Here is a 19,685-nt window from a genome sequence, read left to right on the forward strand (position 1 = left end):
CGTGTGAACTGAGTGGTGTAAGGTCTTATATAGAATGATCAGCTGCGGTCTGACGTAATGAAATCACACCCGTGTGAACTGGGTGACCATAGCAACCATGCTCATTTTTTGGTACGAACAGACAGACAGACAAACTAACAAAGCCAGTTGTAGGAGTGGTTTACACCACTCAAAAATACATCGCATGGATGCATCTTCAGTGATGTTTCCTGTTTTCGGGTCTTCCAACATCATACCCCACTCAGGCAACCCAGCCGGGGCTGAACAATACTATACTAACAGGGACAGTGTCCAACCCCAGTCTGTGTCCAACATACATCTCTATTCTCTACTCATTACTCAACATTAAGATGTGAATACCGTCTCCCGTGTATAGTTTAATGTATTGGATTAATATGTGTAATGTTTATGTACAATGTGTGCTAGTGATACATTTTGTGTACATGGTTAAACGACATAGTTTATTATCTAAGATATATTTTTAATACAAAGTGTTTTCTGGTTCAAAGGACACAGTTTTCATAAACGCGGTTTTATAAGGTTTTGTAACTTTCTTTTCCTGGATCATGTAAGCTTCTTATTCGTTATGCTATAAAGACAAAGTGCTCTGTTGACGCGGCACTTGAACAAAAGCGTTTAAAAATCTCCCGCAATAATTGTCAGTGGGTACGTGAGCGCGCGGACTGCGCCCCGATTGGCTCATTTCCTTCTGCGTCGTTTCCGGGGTTTAAAGGCAACTCATCCGATTGGTTCCCAGCGGACACGAAACTTAAATCCCCACAACAAGGCGCGCTCTCATTGGTCGACACTGGAAGCTGCCGCCAAGGTTCGGAATAAAAAAGGACGGAACAAGGGAAAACAGCTGCGTTTACCCGAGTAGTTTCTTTGTGCTGCAGTGTCCGCCGTGTAATTAATAGAGTAGCCTTTCTTATTTCTTATTTTAGCTAGTGTATCGTTTTTATTGTTTAACCTTAACTTATTTCTGCCTTCTGTTTTACGTAAACTACTTTATAAACAAAATGCATGCCGCTCGCAATCCTCTCGCTGTAAAGAACGAGAACGCCGTCACTTCCCAGATCAACAACATGTCTCTGAAAGTTAGCAAAGAAAACACGGTAAGAGATTACAATCAGCGTTTATTTGTGGTATAATTCCATTGAAAGATTGTACACTGTTAAATTCTGAATGTAACTTGAGTGTACAAATGGGCCCGCCATTTGTAATTGTACATTACACTCCCCGCCCTGCCCCGAAAGGGTCTAATTTGGTTCCATTTGTACACTCTCGAAGTTAAATTGATGATGATTTTATGTGATATGTGATTGCTTGTGATATTTTCTTATGTTTTAGCCCCCAAGCCTGAACTCCACCCGAATCCTTGCGTCCAAAACCGCGCGTAAAATCTTCGACAATACCGAGGTGAGTCTGTCTTTGAACATTTATAGCAATATTTATATGATACGATAACGCTAAATCGCATAAAACCAACATTAATTTAATGTTCCCAACGTTGAGTTTGTACTAGTATTTGGTGGGCTTTTGTGACAACGTGGCGCGTAATTAGACGTAATGGCGCCAACAGACTGCAAAAAAGACAACAGGGTACACAGCAGTTAAGTTGTATGCAGTATGGGCTGCTATAGCCTAGCCCTATAAGGATACTAACACGGCTTTTATTTTGTTATTATCGTGTTTTGGCATGTTTGATGATTGCACCGTGACCTAGATAAATTTGACTGATCAGCTGAAACTAAAATGGTAGCATCGGAAGTCCCAGTCGCCCTACCCTACGGCGAGTGCAATTCATTATAGCCTACTAGTCTATGGTCACTCGAGCTTAAATGCGCACTTGTTTTTTACACTTATTGCTAACTGTACCTTGCTGACTTTGATTGTGATTATGTTGTGTTTATATGCTAGACATTGTTGCACAGTATGGAGACTGTGCCACACCAGCATTTCACTGTACTGTACCTGTATCAATATTTGTACACAATGACTGTACAGGTTGATTACAGGTTACATTTACTTTACTTACTAAGTCATTCTCGGCACAGTTACTTGCTAATTCATTTTAGCGTTGCCTATTCAGACAAACAAAAAATAAGACTCTGCTTATCTGCCAGCAGACTTGGTTAGAAGGCAAGCAGAATAGGCTTTTGTAGATTTGGTCTCGGGTCTTTAATGGTCCACTCACTGTTTGCTGAAAAGTCACTGGACAGTCTTTGCAAATGTAATAATGCCACACCACATCAGAATTGAATCTGGCAAATAAGAAATTGCCGTGTGTGTGCATATTAACGTTGCATGGATTGGGATGGCATCTGTTGCTAATAAGCGGGGGTTTGCAATGATGAGTGGCGCAGGGGTACGGACCTCAGCCGTATGATGGGGGCTGAGTGTTGGTACACCCTCTGCTCAGTGGGCCTGTAGTCTACTGGCAGAGACGTACCGGCATGATATAGACGCCTGTCTGAGCTCACCCTCTTACTGCCATGTAGTCTCTGTCATCTGAAAAGTATTAAACTATGCTCGTATGCCATTTTGGAAGTATCTATTCCTACTTCCGGGCCTCCCGATTTCTTCACAGGTGTTACTGACGCCAGTGGGTCTCAAATTGTCCTTGAGTGGGTTCCAAATGGCCCCATACGAGTGTAACTTCACTCTCAGAGTTATGGGAGTCATTGAAATTAAACATTTGAGAACCACTCTACACTGAATCGAAAAGGCCTTAATTAGTACTGTGAAGGAAGTCTGAAGAGCCCCGGAAGGAGTAATTTCCAAAATTGAGTGCATAGTGCCTTTTTTTGTGAAAGTTGTCAATCCTGGTGGTTTGTGGAAAACTAATTGCCTTTGCTTTTACCTTAAGGTTAAGTCCAAAGCGGCAAAGAAGTCCAATGAAGACGAGCCTCTTCTTAGAGAGAACCCAAGACGCTTTGTCATCTTCCCCATCCAGTACCATGACATCTGGCAGATGTACAAGAAGGCAGAGGCCTCGTTCTGGACAGCCGAGGAGGTGAGGATGAAATGCATGTCTGTGGTCCTTGATGTGAAAATATCAACCACTGGTATTAATCTATTCATCTCTGGGCCATGGATGTTAATTTTGCTCGGGTGGGTATTGGCTTGCACCGATTTCCCCCCCTGTATTTTTATTGAAGAATACAGAAGGCACGCAAGTACTTTATATTTTAAATCTGACAGATTGTTGGTGTTATAAATGGAGCAAGTGCATAAAACTGGGTGAAGTTGCTTAATGGCTGTCAAGATTATGATTGTATCAGGAATAAGGCTATGTAACGGGTGGCCAAAACGTATGTATATTAACAAACATTTACATGGATCAGAGTAGCACCCGTCACCATTAAACGGTGGTTTGCAATGATGAGTGGCGCAGGGGTACGGACCTCAGCCGTATGATGGGGGCTGAGTGTCGGTACACCCTCTGCCCAGTGGGCGTGTAGTCTACTGGCAGAGACGTACCGGCATGATATAGACGCCTGTCTGAGCTCACCCTTTTAACATGATTATACTGTCAACTCATGAGTAATCTGCACACAGTGCTTTGTTTTTCTTTGCTGCTTAATGGCTGTCAAGATTATGATTATGTTTCAGGAATAAGAAACCAACATGTAGCATTGATGGTGTTTTACAGTAGATGTTAATGCTGTTGTCTGTTTCAGGTTGACCTGTCCAAGGATGGGCAGCACTGGGAGTCCCTGAAGGACGAGGAGAGATACTTCATCTCTCACGTCCTTGCCTTCTTCGCAGCCAGTGACGGCATTGTCAACGAGAACCTGGTGAGCTTTACCTTCTGATGGTTGCAGGCCTAGTTCCAATATTCACTTCTCAAACACTGCTCACCCTACATGGCAATTATCTTTCTCAGCAAAATTTCTATACATTTTTATATAAACATATCGTAAAACATAACACTTTATGCTGCATATTAACGTTGCATGGATTGGGATGGCATCTGTTGCTAATAAGCGGGGGTTTGCAATGATGAGTGGCGCAGGGGTACGGACCTCAGCCGTATGATGGGGGCTGAGTGTCGCTACACCCTCTGCTCAGTGGGCGTGTAGTCTACTGGCAGAGACGTACCGGCATGATATAGACGCCTGTCTGAGCTCACCCTCTACCTTGATTTTTATATAATCAAGGTAGCCGTAACACTTTGTTCTATTGGTCTTTGTTGTACGCTCAATGTATGTTGTATGTGTGCAAATGTAATGGCGAATCTACAAGCGCGATAACTTCCCCCTTTTGTAGCCACCTTGCTCTGACTGCCCTGGTGCATTGTCCTCTAAAAACAAACATTTGGCAACACTGAGTCGGATTTTCATTTATTCATATGCAAATTTTTCGCTATCAGCTTTCATCAGATGGTATTAAGTCATCTACAAGCTTGCAACGTATCGTGCTGTGAGCTTGTTGATCTGCTATTTACTCAATTTTTGCTACTGGATTAAAACATTATTACAGACTTGACTAATTGGAATCATTGATTTTTACATGATGGCTGTATTGACACATAGTCTTTGCCCTAGTCCTACTGTAACCAGCACTGCTCTAGTTGTTCAACTGTGGCTTATTTCCTCTGACAACTAGGTGGAGCGCTTCACCCAGGAAGTACAGGTGACGGAGGCCAGGTGTTTCTATGGTTTCCAGATCGCCATGGAGAACATCCACTCTGAGATGTACAGCTTGCTCATCGACACGTACATCAAAGACCCGAAGGAGAGGGATTATCTGTTCAATGCCGTCGAGACACTAGAGTGTGTAAAGAAGAAGGCCGACTGGGCGCTCAACTGGATCGGGAACAAGGATGCTGCTTTCGGTAGGGATGCTGGGTCACTTGGGGAGTTTAAAATTGCACCCTCTTTAACAGTCTGTTTATGCACTGTCCTGTTTGGTCAACTTGCCGCTCTTGTTAATGAAATGTTTTGTCATTCTAGGTGAGCGTATTGTGGCCTTCGCTGCTGTAGAAGGTATCTTCTTTTCTGGTTCCTTTGCTGCCATTTTCTGGCTGAAGAAGAGGGGTTTGATGCCTGGCCTCACCTTCTCCAACGAGCTCATCAGTAGGGACGAGGTATGACTCCATTTTTTTTCGGTTCACATTCAGACTGGCCATGGTGGTTTTAGTTTACTTATTACACTAATTTCCAATTCAAAGTACTGATGCATTTACTTTTAATTCATTCTCGGGACAGTTACTTGCTAATTCATTTTAGCGTTGCCTATTCAGACAAACTAAAAAAAATCTGCCAGCAGACTTGGTTAGAAGGCAAGCAAAATAGGCTTTTGTAGATTTGGTCTCGAGTCTTTAATGGTCCACTCACCGTTTGCTGAACAGTCACTGGACAGTCTGCAAATGTAATAATGCCACAGTACACCAGAATTGAATCTGGCAAATGAGAAATTGCTGTGTGCATATTAACGTTGCATGGATTGGGATGGCATCTGTTGCTAATAAGCAGGGGTTTGCAATGATGAGTGGCGCAGGGGTACGGACCTCAGCCGTATGATGGGGGCTGAGTGTTGGTACACCCTCTGCTCAGTGGGCGTGTAGTCTACTGGCAGAGACGTACCGGCATGATATAGACGCCTGTCTGAGCTCACCCTCTTACTGCCATGTAGTCTCTGTCATCTGAAAAGTATTAAACTATGCTCATATGCCATTTTGGAAGTATCTATTCCTACTTCCGGGCCTCCCGATTTCTTCACAGGTGTTACTGATGCTAATTAAATTAAGGCTCTGTTTCACTGGAAATGCTCTGCTACGCCAGTGGGTCTCAAATTGTCCTTGAGTGGGTTCCAAATGGCCCTGTAGTGTATTCTGTGTACTGATGCACTTAATCTTTTAAACAGTTTGTTAACCTATTGTCTATGCTTTCTCTTTGATACTAGGGTCTACACTGTGACTTTGCGTGTCTGATGTTTAAACACCTGGTGCACAAGCCTTCTGAGGAGAGGGTCACACAGATCATCAGGAATGCTGTGGCTATAGAGCAGGTGGGTTCAATTGTGATAATCTGATCGTCCTTGAAGTAACATGTTTAGTTTGTGTTGAGCCTTTCACAACAATCTGACTTTTCTCTCTGTCCAGGAGTTCCTGACCGAGGCACTGCCAGTGAAGCTGATCGGTATGAATTGTGACATGATGAAGATTTACATTGAGTTTGTGGCAGACAGGCTGATGCTGGAACTGGGCTTTGACAAGGTAAGGAATCCCATAATCGGCAGTAGCATCTTTTGTCTTTAACTCATCCAGTGATTTTTTTTTATTTATTTTTTTGCTGATTCAGTGGTTTAATTGTAGTCTGATGGGTGCAACAACTTTTTGAATTTGACTGGGCTGGTATGCAATCCAACATGCGACAAGTCTAAAAGAACATGCACATGCATTGGATCCATATTTGTCCAGGCAAGCTTGCGTTGTCTGTACGGCAATGTGCCGTTTATATAACGGCCGGCCAAAACTTATGTATATTAACAAACATTTACATGGATCACCCATCACCATTAAACAGGCGTTGGCAATGATGAGTGGCGCAGGGGTACGGACCTCAGCCGTATGATGGGGGCTGAGTGTCGGTACACCCTCTGCTCAGTGGGCGTGTAGTCTACTGGCAGAGACGTACCGGCATGATATAGACGCCTGTCTGAGCTCACCCTCTTAACATGATTATACTGTCAACTTGATAAGTAATCTGCACACAATGCTTTGTTTTTCTTTGCTGCTGTAACTCTGTAGATTTAAGTGAATGCTCAGGTGTAGATTTAAGTGACTGTTCACAGTGCTCAAACTGAGTGCATGATATTTATCAGGAGGTAAATCAAGTGTTTTGTTTGTTCTGTAGCTCTACAGAGTGGAGAACCCCTTTGACTTCATGGAGAACATATCACTGGAGGGAAAGACCAACTTCTTTGAGAAACGGGTCGGCGAGTACCAGAGGATGGGAGTCATGTCCGGCACCGTGGACAATACTTTCAGACTGGATGCTGACTTCTAAAGAGTCAGTGGACAGACACTGGACCTGTTGGATACTTGAAAGACTGTTCCATACTAGTGATCATTCTGGAACTTCTTCATTACACTATCATTTTGGCCTTCTGACTTTTACCGGGTGTCATATTGTCTGGAATCATAATTTTGGTTCTTTGTCTTAAACAACGTGAACACGCCACATGTCGGGTTAATGTGTGAAACTAATCTTCTATAGTTGCTGGGTTGCAGCATTCACTAGCAAAATTCACTGGAAGACTTTGACTAGGACCTAAATTATATTTTTATACTTCCAAGTCTTTCTTGCACTGACAATATTTGGTGCAGACAATATTTGGTTCACTGTGTAAACTGCTTCAACGGCACTGCAGCCCTGCTTGTGTAAACTGCTTCAACGGCACTGCAGCCCTGCTTTTATGTTTGTATAATAATTTTAAGCTATTCTGGCGCTTGTATATGCAGTACTTTTTTTTTAATGTAGTCTGTTTAATGTATTTTAGTTGTGTTCTTGTACAGTATTTTGTAATTAAAGTTGGCTATATGCAGCTCTTTGGGTAATTACTGTAGGCTGTGTTTTTCTTTGTGCACAAAATACTGACTCAAATGTAAGACTGTCAGCTGTTTTCCACCTGTTGGTGTAGAAAAATGGGGGGGCCCTTGACTTAAGAGGGTATCTTTGACAAACAAAGAAGGGTCCCGCACACTGTCAGAGAACTTGCCAAAAATGTTGCTCTTTATTCAACGTTTCGGTCTATGAGACCTTCATCAGGACACACAGGGCACAATAACCACCAAACATTTATAGACCACACCCCCAGTGAGAAGGTCATGGAGATGCAGGTCATTGGCTGCACAGATAACCAGAACCCTTAAGACACTCCTCAAAACCATATTAGACCCACCCTAAATAAAGAAAAGGTGTATGCAATCCCATAAAACAAAATACAACAATTTATCAAGGTCGGGGCATCACTAAAGAACAAAGGATCATATGACCGTGTAAGTCATCCAGGTCTCAATATCTAAAAGTCATTAGTGGACCCAAAAGTTTAAAAACTCAGTGAGGAATACAATATAGCGAAGCCACAAAAAGATAAAAGCACAAATATATAAAGGCAGTCCAGCCAATCGACGCATGATAAATCACAGCATAATAAGTTAATTCATCATTAAGACCCTTAGGGGCCAGGGTTTGCAATGTAAAGAGCCAGAATGTTTCTCTTAAGCCACCTCTGGGTGGCATTTGGACTGGTTCTAGCCCCTGAAATCTAAAAGAGGATATGTCATTAAAATGAACGGCGACAGGATATTCTCTGGCCCTTGATTTGACACCACTGTAACCACACATGATATGGTAAGGTATAGGTTGTCCTATGACTAATCAGTGGAACTGCTGTAAATGCAGCTTCCTCACAAAATGAAAGGTCAACCTACCATATTCCAATAACGCACCCAGCTTCAACTTCCCCAACAAATGAACTGCTTTCAGACACATTCACAAGTGACGCCTTCAGTACTCCCCATCTCTGAAACCGGGTTCTAGGTGCGAGTGAGATTATAATGCGAAAGTAATGAGTCCATGGTACTAGAATTGTAACCACAACTATTCACGAAATGGTTTCCTGATTTTGACAATAGTTTGCAATTGCAAACGTTATGTTGTGCAGCTGTACTGTGCAGTGCACTGGGTCATTGCTGAACAGTTTGAGCATTCCTCCACTAGGGGGTGGTGTTCATCTATAGTCTGTTCTGTATGCATAAATCTTGGCATACAGTTGCCTAACTTGCCTACCGTAGTTAACTTTAATCTTATTGTACCTTGTCATTAATCAATGGTGTAATGGTTATTTTTTCGGTACCACGCACGTGCACTCGCGCCCAGAACTGCAGATGGCCTACCTAAGCCCTTCAGTGGCGAAAATAAAAGTTCGCTTTGGACGAATCTCTTTGATGGTGGAGGAGGCATTCTTGTTGCGTGCAGCAGCACCACAGAAGCAAGTTACAATGTAATTTGATGTTGGCTGAATTCATTTCGGTTCAATTAAAGTCAGACGTATGTGGGTACAAAAAAGTTAACTATTAACATGTATGCGTAATTCATCATTGTCTTGGTTTGTTTATTGGTCTCACACATGACCCGTTTAAGGACCTCATCACATACAAGGACGAGACGAGAACGCCAGCAATTTTTTGATACTTTATTTTCTAATGAAACCACTTCCTGGTCTCCGTCAATCGACTCATCCTTGTCATTAGCAACCTTGCTGCTGACGTAGACGGAAGTAAACAGACTCCAAGGTTTTTGGTATATTTCCAAGTAGCATCAGATCAGCAGCAGTGATACTGACAGTGAGATCCTCTGATCAAATTTAACAAACATGTCCATTACAAACCCGAGGCAGACGTTCTTAAACCCGGTGAGATGCAATTCTTTACCTATTGAGATTATGTCAGGTAACATTTGCGGTTAGCAGCAGCCAGTCATGAGGTTTGCTAAAATCAATGGCGCAGCAGGCGCTTGTTCATCAGACACTGAAGTTGTGTTTTCTTCTGCCAAGAAAGACTAACAGTCCTCCATTTGATAATATCTATTCTGTTGCCCTACACTTCGTTACGATGAACGTCTATAGATCCAAAATTAAATTAAAATAAACACTGACTTCTAATGAAGTACATGGGCACGGTTGTCCTGTGTTCTTTTAGTCATGTCTGACAGTCGCATGCTTAGAAATGCTTGTTTTCCATTATAATAAGGAAATGGTTTTGATCGAGATTGTTTTTTTGTTTTTCTAAATTTAATTTGCATTTGTTTCTTTTCTGTTTTTTTTATGATGGTCCACCCACCCCTCAATGTATTCCTGAGAAAATGAGTAAATGAACGATCACGTCTGTCTGGTGAATTCCATTACAGGTTGTTCCATTTGCTGGGACCATACTGGGGGGCCTGCTCCCAGGGGAGATGGTTCTCATTCAGGGCTCTGTGCCCTGCGATGCTGACAGGTAACCATGAAAGTAATATTGTGGAAGAACTAATACAAACGCAACACTGTGTGTGTGTGTGTGTGTGTGTGTGTGTGTGTGTGTGTGTGTGTGTGTGTGTGTGTGTGTGGATCAATGCCACACATTTGCTGTGTTTGACGCACCAGCCATTGAGTTGAGTCCACTCTATTCTCTACTGAGGCCTTTGAGGGTGTTGTATGGGTCCCCAGCTAAATTATTGATAGTTAGGATCCTTACAGGTCTTATCTCAGTTACTATGTGTAAATATGTAGATCATTCTTTTTTTTTCTTTTTTTTGTCCTAACAGACATTGAATTCCATTGATTATGAATGGCCAGTTTTGAGTACGACAATTGATCTCTTTTCCCCCATGCCCCCCCTTCTTCCTTTTTTGAGGGCCTCCTATATTCAGCTATTAGTGTAGATTTTCGTCTTGCACACAAACATTAAATTCCCATTGACAATGAATTGAGAATTTACGTCGTATGTGAACGAGCAAATCGGCTATTTCTGTCCTACATTTGTCGAACAAATAAACACTTCATGTTGATGTACGATGATAAGAGCACCCCTCTTATCACATCCGTGAGTCCCGTGACCCACATGGGTCACGGATGTGATTTTTATTTAATGGAATTAACAATATGGAACTTTCACAAAAACAAATTTCACCCACTTTTTTACTTCTTTTTTACTTATGTGACAATAAAACAGATTCTGATTCTTCTGAACTAAAATTCAAAAAGGTCGAGATAGAACTTGAAGCAGATTCTGATCTCGTCCCGTCCCATCCTTGTCTCACGCTGTGTTCCAGGTTTCAGATCGACTTCACGTGCGGCAGCAGCGTAAAGCCGAGAGCAGACGTAGCGTTCCACTTCAACCCCAGGTTCAAGAAGTCTCCGGGAATCGTGTGCAACACCATGCAGAACGAACGATGGGGCAAAGAGCAGATGCAGTCCCAGACGTCCTTTAAGCCAGGATCAGCATTCGAGGTGTTTGTCCTCGTACAAACACAGAGCTTCAAGGTGAGAGGGAACAGGAGTGGGTTTGAGTCGAGGACAAACAAAGCGTTGTTTGACATAGGACTGCTTCTTATTCTTTCCGTATAATATTGAAGGAGGCCCCTCGTGCCCCAGGCAGAGCACAAGACGTGTGATGAGGTTGTAACAGATGTCACGTTGTGTAATTCTGTCTTTTCCACTTCTCGTTGTGTGGTAGAGTTTTGTGATGTGTGGCCCAGGGACCCCCAGGGGTCTTTCAGGGACAGTAATGAGATTATGAGAGTATGAGATTCTTCCCCCCCAAAAAGATAGGTGTGGCTGCGGTGGCTCCCTTGTGAATGTCAGACTTCATGTGCCCCGTCTGTGATGTCTGCTATTCTTTGACGTATCTTCTATCTATGACATATGACTTCAGATTCGTGCAGGGTTTCAGCCCCTGCCGAGCCTCTCTGACTTCGATTATAAAAATTTAATTTTAATATTTCAAAAGGGAACTCCCTACAATAATGTGCAAACTGCTTCATAAGATCAATGTTGGTGTAACTAAAAGGGAATACCACTCATTTTCAACATTCAACTATGTAATTTTTATACATTAGAGCTGGAAATAAGAAAAAGGTCTGGTCTTGAACTGGAGAATTGATTGTTGGGGTCATGTGATCAGTGGTCATGTGATCAGTGGTCATGTGATCAGTGACATACGGAAGGTGTACTCATTGTCCCGCCCTCTTGGCCATTGGTTCCCAAATGTTCTAGCTCGAGACCCAAAATAGCTGATCTACAAGATCACAACACGTCTGTTTGCACTGCGTTATAAGCTTGTAGATCGGCTATTTTCACTCATTCTTATTCTAAACAAAACGCATTGGAGGACTGATTGTCCTCCAGTGAATTTATTTTACATTCAGCGAGTGGACGTGTTGATGACGCTTCTATAGAGCGTCGCAGTCCCGCCTCCTACCCTGGACCAGGAAATGAAACCCAATGCATTATTCTCATAGACATTTCTTAAAGTATTTATTTAAAGACGGTTACGCCGCGGACAAAGCCAACTCGAGTCGTGACAACTCATGACAACACAAACAATATTTTGGACCAAACAAATAATTAGAAAGAAGAAAAAAACGGCAGGTTACAACACTTTTTTTGTTGTTTTTCTTCTTTGTAATTATTTGTTTGGTCCAAAATATTGTTTGTGTTGTCATGAGTTGTCACGACTCGAGTTGGCTTTGTCCGCGGCGTAACCGTCTTTAAATAAATACTTTAAGAAATGTCTATGAGAATAATGCATTGGGTTTCATTTCCTGGTCCAGGGTAGGAGGCGGGACTGCGACGCTCTATTGTCAATGAGTGGAGCCTCAACTCCTGAGGTATTTGGAGCGAGAGATACAGTAGTTTCATTCTGCGTTTGAGTTGGAAATGTTCACTGATGGAACTTCCATGAAATGTCTCATAAGTAACACAGTACACATTGACACACATGGTACATAGACAAGACCTCACATACAGTGGAGATGACGCAGACTGCAGTTTAACCAGTGAGCTTTTCTTTGTCTCGTCAAGGTGGCTGTGAATGGAGCTCATTGTTTGGAATATAAACACAGACTTGACCTGGACAGGGTCGACACTTTGGCCATATCTGGAATGGTCAAAATCGAAGTAGTCGGCATCATTCCATCAAACACTGTGAGTTGTCATTTTACAATACACAATATCATTGTTTACAATAAAAGTATATCTACCAAATACACCTTTCAAGAATGTTTAGTTTCTCATTATCCGCCATGAAGTTTTAGATTACTTTCAAGATTTTTCTAAAATGTTCAAAAAAAGCAACGCGTACGTCTGCACTACAGCAATGACTACTATCAGATTATAGTGCTTTAACCTTTTAACAAAAAGCTTTTTGTTTTAACCAAAGAATATCACTTACCCTAACCCTACCTTTAAGGTGAAGCAGAAGGGAGTTACAACCGTGCCTCAAGCCTATGGCAGGCTAATCTGGTGCATCTCGGAGGCAGGACGGGTAGCAGGAGGAAGGACAGTTTAAGACCGTAGACAGTTTAAGCCCTTATTTTATTCACAGGGTGCAAGTAAAAATGTACAACGTTTCGATGTATCGAAAGATGTCACATCTTCGTCAGGTCTGGTCATGATCTGTCCATAAACTCCAAAACACAGCTCATAGTGTGTCCCAAATGTCTTTATCATTTTGTATAAAGGTGAATATATATATATATACTTTTTAAACACTTCCAGGCTAAATGTGTCATGCACGAAAAACACACAAATGAACTCCGGTTGAACCCCATGGGTTCGCCCATGCTTGTTCTTGTCTGTCACGGTTTGCTTAAAAAGATTATTTTCATCAAGAAGAAGTTGGTTTTACCTGAGCTTTATAATAAATGATTTTACAAACAAATTATCCGTGACTGAAAGACCACCAGGAGAGTTAACGGTAGAAATAATATAATTTCTTGGGTGAACTACCCCTTTAAGTAAGAACCCGTGTTTGCGGGTAGTAATTTAGTAGTAAAGTAATTTAACTTAATGGCGTCAGTAGAATTATGCACGCTTTGGTTTATTAAGTTAAAGTTAATACTTTGTAGTATTTCTTTAGCGAGAGGATGAGAGATTTAAAGAGCTATTCCACACCAAGCAAGCGCTAAAATTATAACTACCGGTATAGTGTGTTATAGCTTTTATCTTTCCTCTGTTTAGACCACAGCTCCCGTTCCAGCCAATCTGAGGACAGAAGCCACAGAACCTAATGTAAGTGGTTGATTACACTACTAGTAGTGCAATGCCTGTTCCACATGGCATGTCCACCATTTGGAACACATACCCTTTCAGAGCGTTTCTGGAAAACCGCTGATCTGATCAACTTCACACTCGGCACTACACTTCCCTGAGTCCTCAGGAATGCACCCGCCAAGTGTGAAGTCGTTTTGATGAACGGTTCTCAAGATATGCGAAGGAAAGTAGAGATTACTCTATACTGTACTTTTTTTTTTATTCCTACTTTCCTTCCTTCTGCAGTCCCTGCTGTCATCGTCGGGTGACTTGGTGAGTACCTGTCCTGTTGCATGATGGTAAATGCATAAACAGTCAGCAGGCTGAAGCGACAAACGAGCTTTTATTTTCACATTTATTGTCTACAAATCACAGAGTTCGTTCTGTTATGTTATGTTTTTCTGCTGAGTACAACAATGTTTTCCCAGAGTCTTCCGTTCAGGGGTCAGTTGGTGAAGGGGCTGAGTGTTGGACACACCATCACCATCAAAGGAAAGACCAACGTCAGCAAGTAAGTGTCCTAACTGACACCAGGATGTACAGTAAATGTCTCCATGTAAGAGTGTATTAGTTATATTATATTAAGATACTCTACCACAAGGGTTCTAAACCGTGTGTGTGTGTGTGTGTGTGTGTGTGTGTGTGTGTGTGTGTGTGTGTGTGTGTGTGTGTGTGTGTGTGTGTGTGTGTGTGTGTGTGTGTGTGTGTGTGTGTGTGTGTGTGTGTGTGTGTGTGTGTGTGTGTGTGTGTGTGTGTGTGTGTGTGTGTGTGTGTGTGTGTGTGTGTGTGTGTGTGTGGTAGTTTCGGTGTGAACCTCAGGGTGGGAGGGGGTACAGACATCGCCCTCCATTTGAACCCCCGCCTGAAGGAAGCCCAGTTTATCAGGAACTCCTACCTGTCAGAGTGCTGGGGTCCCGAGGAGACCGACCTGCCGGGCACATTACCCTTCAAAACGGGAGAATACTTTGAGGTAAAATCAACTGATAATACTTTTTGGACACAGGTGACCAAGTTGAATGTCAAAACCAAAAACGAGTCAAAAAGCCTTTATTGAATTGGCTAATGCACGGTAAGGTAAAAATAAGTGAATCCTATGCTGTGCCGCACACAGCTTTCATAGAGTTGGCTCTTGAATTCAACAAAGGCTTCTTATTGAATTACTATTACCGGCGCCCGGGTAGCAGTTAGACATTAAGCGTCTTGCTTAGGGACACTTTGACCCCAGCCCTGGGCGACCTTCTGATTACCAGATAGTCTCTCAAACCACTTGGACACCAAAAATAGGGACACCAGTTTGTAATGTTACTGACTGTAAATGTATTGATAACCCTTTCTGTTGTCCTTACTTTGTAGCATTATGGAGTGTAACTTAGTAATTTAAAGCACAATGTTGATACATTCAGTGTGTGTGTTAGGGTAATGGATTAGGCACTAGGGACATCTGGGCACCTCAATGAGTTCAAATGGTTTAATCCAGGGTTCCACCACGCCTAATATGCTAAACCCGCTATTTGTTTAATGCGTTTAATTCGCCGTTTTAAAATAATTAAAAAGAAATAGTGGATTTGTCCCGGACCTGGTGACGAGGCCGGCGCATTATGATGACGAAACCGGAAATCAAGTCATCCTCTGGGCTGCTAGGGCTTCTGGGAAATTGAGCCCAATGCATGTGAACGGGCCGTTTGTTTAGACTACAACACTACAACATGTGCAGGGTGGTTTCGTTTCGCATTGTCATGGCTGCTGGTTCTTCTGATCATAACAACCCATCAGACTATTTTTCGCCGGATTTTTGTGGTTGAAAGCTGCAAATACTTCAGCGTATTCTCTAAAGGTAATAAAACAATCTCGGCAGCGTAGGCTATTGGATTAAATAGCGGGGAATGCGGGTTATGCAGTAATACTGTTTTTTTTGTTTGTTTTTTAAGGGAAAAAAAAGTAAGATTAGAAATGGCTTTTTATGGTTATCAGTATCACTTACAGGCTGTACACCATTTTAATTGAATCATCAATCATATTGCTTGTGTTGGAGCTTCACCTTGTGGAATGTTCATATATTGCAGCTAAATTCCACATTTTACTTAAATTGTGGTGCACACATTTTTACATTTGCTGAAAGCAAATTCCTCCTGCTCGAAAGTCCTTAGTGTCAACTCCTGGGAATAAGTAAGCCTTGCCGAACCATGAGGCCCATAGTGCAGGAGCCTATATCCTGGTTTTGTAGCGTGAGGCAGCTTGATGTACAAGTACACCCCCTGGACATGACGCAAGTATGTTGAAGGGCCCCAATGGGCCACTGACCAATAGCCAACACCAATTCTGGACTCCTGAATTGGTGTTGGCTAGTCTACATTCTTGCATCGCACACGTCTGACATGTTGTGGTTGTGAATGTCAACCTGTCAGACCTTGCCCCGTAATCCAAAAAATCTAATTGATGTCTTGTTAAAGGACCACTTCACCACTTTTCAACATCTCTTCATATAATTGGTCCTCACTAATGTTCATGATAAAACACCACCATTTTTTCCTACTCAGTCTGTGTCTCATAGGAGGGCTTTGGGCAGTTCGGACACCCGTCCACCAGTGACATCATCATTAGGCAGATTTTTTTTTAAACAAGATTTGTTTTAAATAAATTTAGATTTTTATTATCGTGAGAACGATGGCTTCAACTTTTGCATTGCAACTTTTCAGGAAAAGAAAGCCTGCCGTTTCTATTAGCTTTGATTCACCATCGATGATGTCACTGGTGGACGGGTTTCTGAACTGCCCACAGCCCTCCTATGAGACACAGACTGAGTAGGAAAAAATGGTGGTATTTTATCATGAACATTAGTTAGGACCAATTATAGGAAGAGAAGTTGAAAAGTGGTGAAGTGGTCCTTTAACTGTTGTGTATTGAATCCCTTCAATACGAGTGATATGAGGTATTGCACAATTCCACCAGCTGCTAAATGCAGGCGTGTCTTACCGACTTTTGGGCAGCAGTGGCACAGGAGGTAGAGTGGCCATTTGGATTTCAGAATGCCGCCTGTTCGACACCCCAGCTCTCCCTCGGTTAGTGTCGAAGTGGATCGCGCTGTATCGACATTGACTGCATCCAGAAATGTTATGAAATGCAGTGGTTCAGAAACGTGGGCGTTCGATGTATCCGTGGTTTGCAGAAAAGCAAAAATGCACCATGTGGCTCGAGGTGCTGGAAGGCTGCAGCCAGACACACAGTTTTTGTACCAAATCTCTATGTGTGTGTGTGTGTGTGTGTGTGTGTGTGTGTGTGTGTGTGTGTGTGTGTGTGTGTATTCCAGATGATCATCCTGTGCGAAGCTCATGCTTTTAAGGTCGCGGTGAATGGCGTTCATCAACTGGACTACAAGCACCGCGTTCAGGACCTGAAAAAGATCACCGAGCTGGAGGCCATGGGAGATGTGCAGCTGTTAGGCGTCAAACTGTTGTGACCCATGACCCCTAGGCCCCCCCCCCGCTCCAAAACCCACTGCCCCCCCCCCCCCCCCCCCAGCACAGATAGAGAGGCGTTTGATGACAGACCCCAAGATGGTTTACGTCTCTACTTCTTGTCGTCATTGTACCTGATCATCACAGAGACCTTCCAGGGGGCCTCCTTTTAGAACGGTGTTCTTCAGCGTCATCCTCGGCTCCATCACATAATTAGCCTGATTTGTACTGAAAATAGCCAATCTTTAAGTTCACAACACGTTGCACCGTGATCCCTTGTGAGCTTGAAGATCGGTTATTTGGGGCACATGTCACTCCGTCGTATGATGCGTATAATTTTAGCAGTTAGGTGAATGCTCTCTCACATTTTTAAGTTAATTAGAGACCAAGTGCTTCAGAACCCCAATGCTTACAGTGCTGGAGCGATGATCAATGAATAGTCTCAACACAAATCTCACGTCTCTGAAATTGAAGTGCACTGTTCACGATTCCATGATCCTGGAAGTTTACCTCTAGTCATAGTCACTGGCATGCGCTAACATGAACACATAAATACAATTGACTAATGTATAGGTCCGAAAATATAAAGGTGCAAAAACCAAATGAAAGACGGTAGTATTATGCTTAATTTATACTCTTATAGATGTACGATGGTGTCGCAACCTTTGTACGACTGCTGTCGTGCAAGCTAGCTGATCGGCAAGCTCACGAAGCCTTGCATCGCAATGCCTTGTGAGTTTGCAAATCGACTATTTTGCAGTACCATCGCATCGTACCATCGCTTTGCTGGAGAACTTGAACAAACATTACTTCCAGGCTCATTGAACTGTTCTTTTGGAGGCAGTATCATTTGCAGTGTGTAAATGATACTCATCAGTAATTATTTACTATATTGACTGTTATGATGACTCAGGCTAAACTCAGGCTTGTACGTGAAGTTACTGATCCGTTAAATGAAGGAAAGATCTTTTTTTTTCTCGCATATTTCTTTGTCGACGTGTATTTGAAGTTTGGTTCCAATATTGTATCCGTTTATGAGTATCCTTGTCCTTGAAATTCTTCTCTCAATATCTCATGTTATGTTTTTTAATCTAAAACATAACATTTCATAATATAATGTCTTAGAATGACTTCATCTTTCCCAGTAACCCAATATACTTTACTGTCATCATTTCAAATTGGTAATGTACTGTATATAGACCTGTATTTACATCATTTACATATATATATTGCATACATACGAACTTAGCAGTACCACTCATATCTTCCCATGTTATCTTGTACTCAGTTTTTCTGCCTTTTTGGATCCAATTAGTAGTTGAAGCTGTTCAGATCTCAGTTGCATCAGAGCGAGTTTTTGTCTTTATTCAGGGAATCTTGGTGTTAGTATAGGAATTATGATCTCTTGAACAAAGAGTGCATCGTGTTCAAGGTTAAGACTTGTGGTTGATGCAACACAAATATTCTATTTTTAAGCTGTATTTTCACACAGACAGAAAACATTGGATCTCATAAAATAATATTCTATTATACTGATCATGGGAAGGAGAAAGATTGTGTATTATAGGGTTATAGGTTTTATTTTTGCAATGATGACCGTGACTCATTGTCATAATATTACACTGTTTGGGCATGTTAATATAGGCAAAACAAATGGCTGATCCACAAGCTCAAGATTATTTTTCAAAATAGGGCTTTAAAGAAAATCACCTTCAGCTTCTGCTGCCATAGCAATGTAAACGGAGGCAGAACAGCGGTCTGATGTCAGCGAATAAGTGAGTTAAAAGCCTACTGTTTGCATGTAAATGCAGTGTGGATTCATTCAAGTTCAAGACTTCGGGCAGATAAACCATTAAACAGTCCTATTACGGCAATAACCAAGTAACCTATGGAAGCAATGCGTCTCCGTATCCAATGCTCTACTATGCAAATATTCATAAACCTACCAGAGACTTGATATAATTCTGTTGTTCCTGTTTTTATTTATGATCAATGTCACTATTATTTGTCACCCTAGAACAAATGTGAGCTGCTTTGTCCTGCGATGCTTAACGGCAGAAAACTGACAAACCAACAAACAATAAAATATTTACTGTTACACCTGTATGCTGTTGTTGCTTTTTGTGTTACAATATACTTCATCCTTTTTTTATCTGTAAATCTGTTATCTTATATTGTTTCCAGAAGATGTCACTCTAATACATGTGTTATTAGCTGGTCCCCTTCCACAACCCAATTCAGTCTCACACACAGACACCATACTTAATCTTTTAGTGATTTTTGGGATCCACATTAATTTGCTGTCCTATAGATAAGTGTACCGGTATGTACATTATGTTATGTTTCGATAGAGTGCAAGCTTTTACCTCTATTCAACAGATGCTGGAGGTGGCAATAGAAGGAAAGTGCAGATTATTTGGGTGATGT

General features: G+C 42.0%; 2 protein-coding genes across 2 annotated transcripts; both read left to right on the forward strand.

Annotated features, from left to right (window-relative positions):
• The first annotated feature begins 843 nt into the window (after positions 1–843).
• On the forward strand, positions 844–7,567 carry rrm2 (ribonucleotide reductase M2 polypeptide). The gene is made up of 9 exons (XM_079527001.1): positions 844–1,115; positions 1,351–1,419; positions 2,870–3,016; positions 3,684–3,800; positions 4,612–4,840; positions 4,959–5,092; positions 5,911–6,015; positions 6,110–6,223; positions 6,864–7,567. Exons 1-9 carry the CDS (start codon positions 1,020–1,022, stop codon positions 7,014–7,016), a joined length of 1,164 nt encoding a protein of 387 aa, XP_079383127.1. The 5' UTR covers positions 844–1,019; the 3' UTR covers positions 7,017–7,567.
• A 1,706-nt stretch (positions 7,568–9,273) lies between these two features.
• LOC306940359 (galectin-8-like) lies at positions 9,274–19,364 on the forward strand. Its single transcript, XM_079525399.1, has 9 exons — positions 9,274–9,426; positions 9,921–10,009; positions 10,824–11,034; positions 12,574–12,696; positions 13,732–13,782; positions 14,050–14,076; positions 14,232–14,314; positions 14,605–14,773; positions 17,111–19,364. The coding sequence occupies exons 1-9, from the start codon at positions 9,388–9,390 to the stop codon at positions 17,258–17,260; spliced, it is 942 nt and encodes a 313-aa protein (XP_079381525.1). The 5' UTR covers positions 9,274–9,387; the 3' UTR covers positions 17,261–19,364.
• The last annotated feature ends 321 nt before the right edge of the window (positions 19,365–19,685 follow it).

The sequence above is a fragment of the Electrona antarctica genome, assembly GCF_951216825.1.
Source record: "Electrona antarctica genome assembly, chromosome: 17".
Taxonomy (NCBI): domain Eukaryota; kingdom Metazoa; phylum Chordata; class Actinopteri; order Myctophiformes; family Myctophidae; genus Electrona; species Electrona antarctica.

What these genes read in the sequence shown, in the direction of transcription:
- rrm2 (XM_079527001.1), top strand. Translation starts at nt 1,020, where the DNA reads ATGCATGCCGCTCGCAATCCTCTCGCTGTAAAGAACGAGAACGCCGTC. An exon ending in AAGTTAGCAAAGAAAACACG is followed by an intron (nt 1,116 to 1,350) that starts GTAAGAGATTAC and finishes CTTATGTTTTAG; the next exon opens with CCCCCAAGCCTGAACTCCAC. An exon ending in GAACAAGGATGCTGCTTTCG is followed by an intron (nt 4,841 to 4,958) that starts GTAGGGATGCTG and finishes TTGTCATTCTAG; the next exon opens with GTGAGCGTATTGTGGCCTTC.
- LOC306940359 (XM_079525399.1), top strand. Translation starts at nt 9,388, where the DNA reads ATGTCCATTACAAACCCGAGGCAGACGTTCTTAAACCCG. An exon ending in TGTCATCGTCGGGTGACTTG is followed by an intron (nt 14,077 to 14,231) that starts GTGAGTACCTGT and finishes ATGTTTTCCCAG; the next exon opens with AGTCTTCCGTTCAGGGGTCA. An exon ending in GGAAAGACCAACGTCAGCAA is followed by an intron (nt 14,315 to 14,604) that starts GTAAGTGTCCTA and finishes TGTGTGTGGTAG; the next exon opens with TTTCGGTGTGAACCTCAGGG.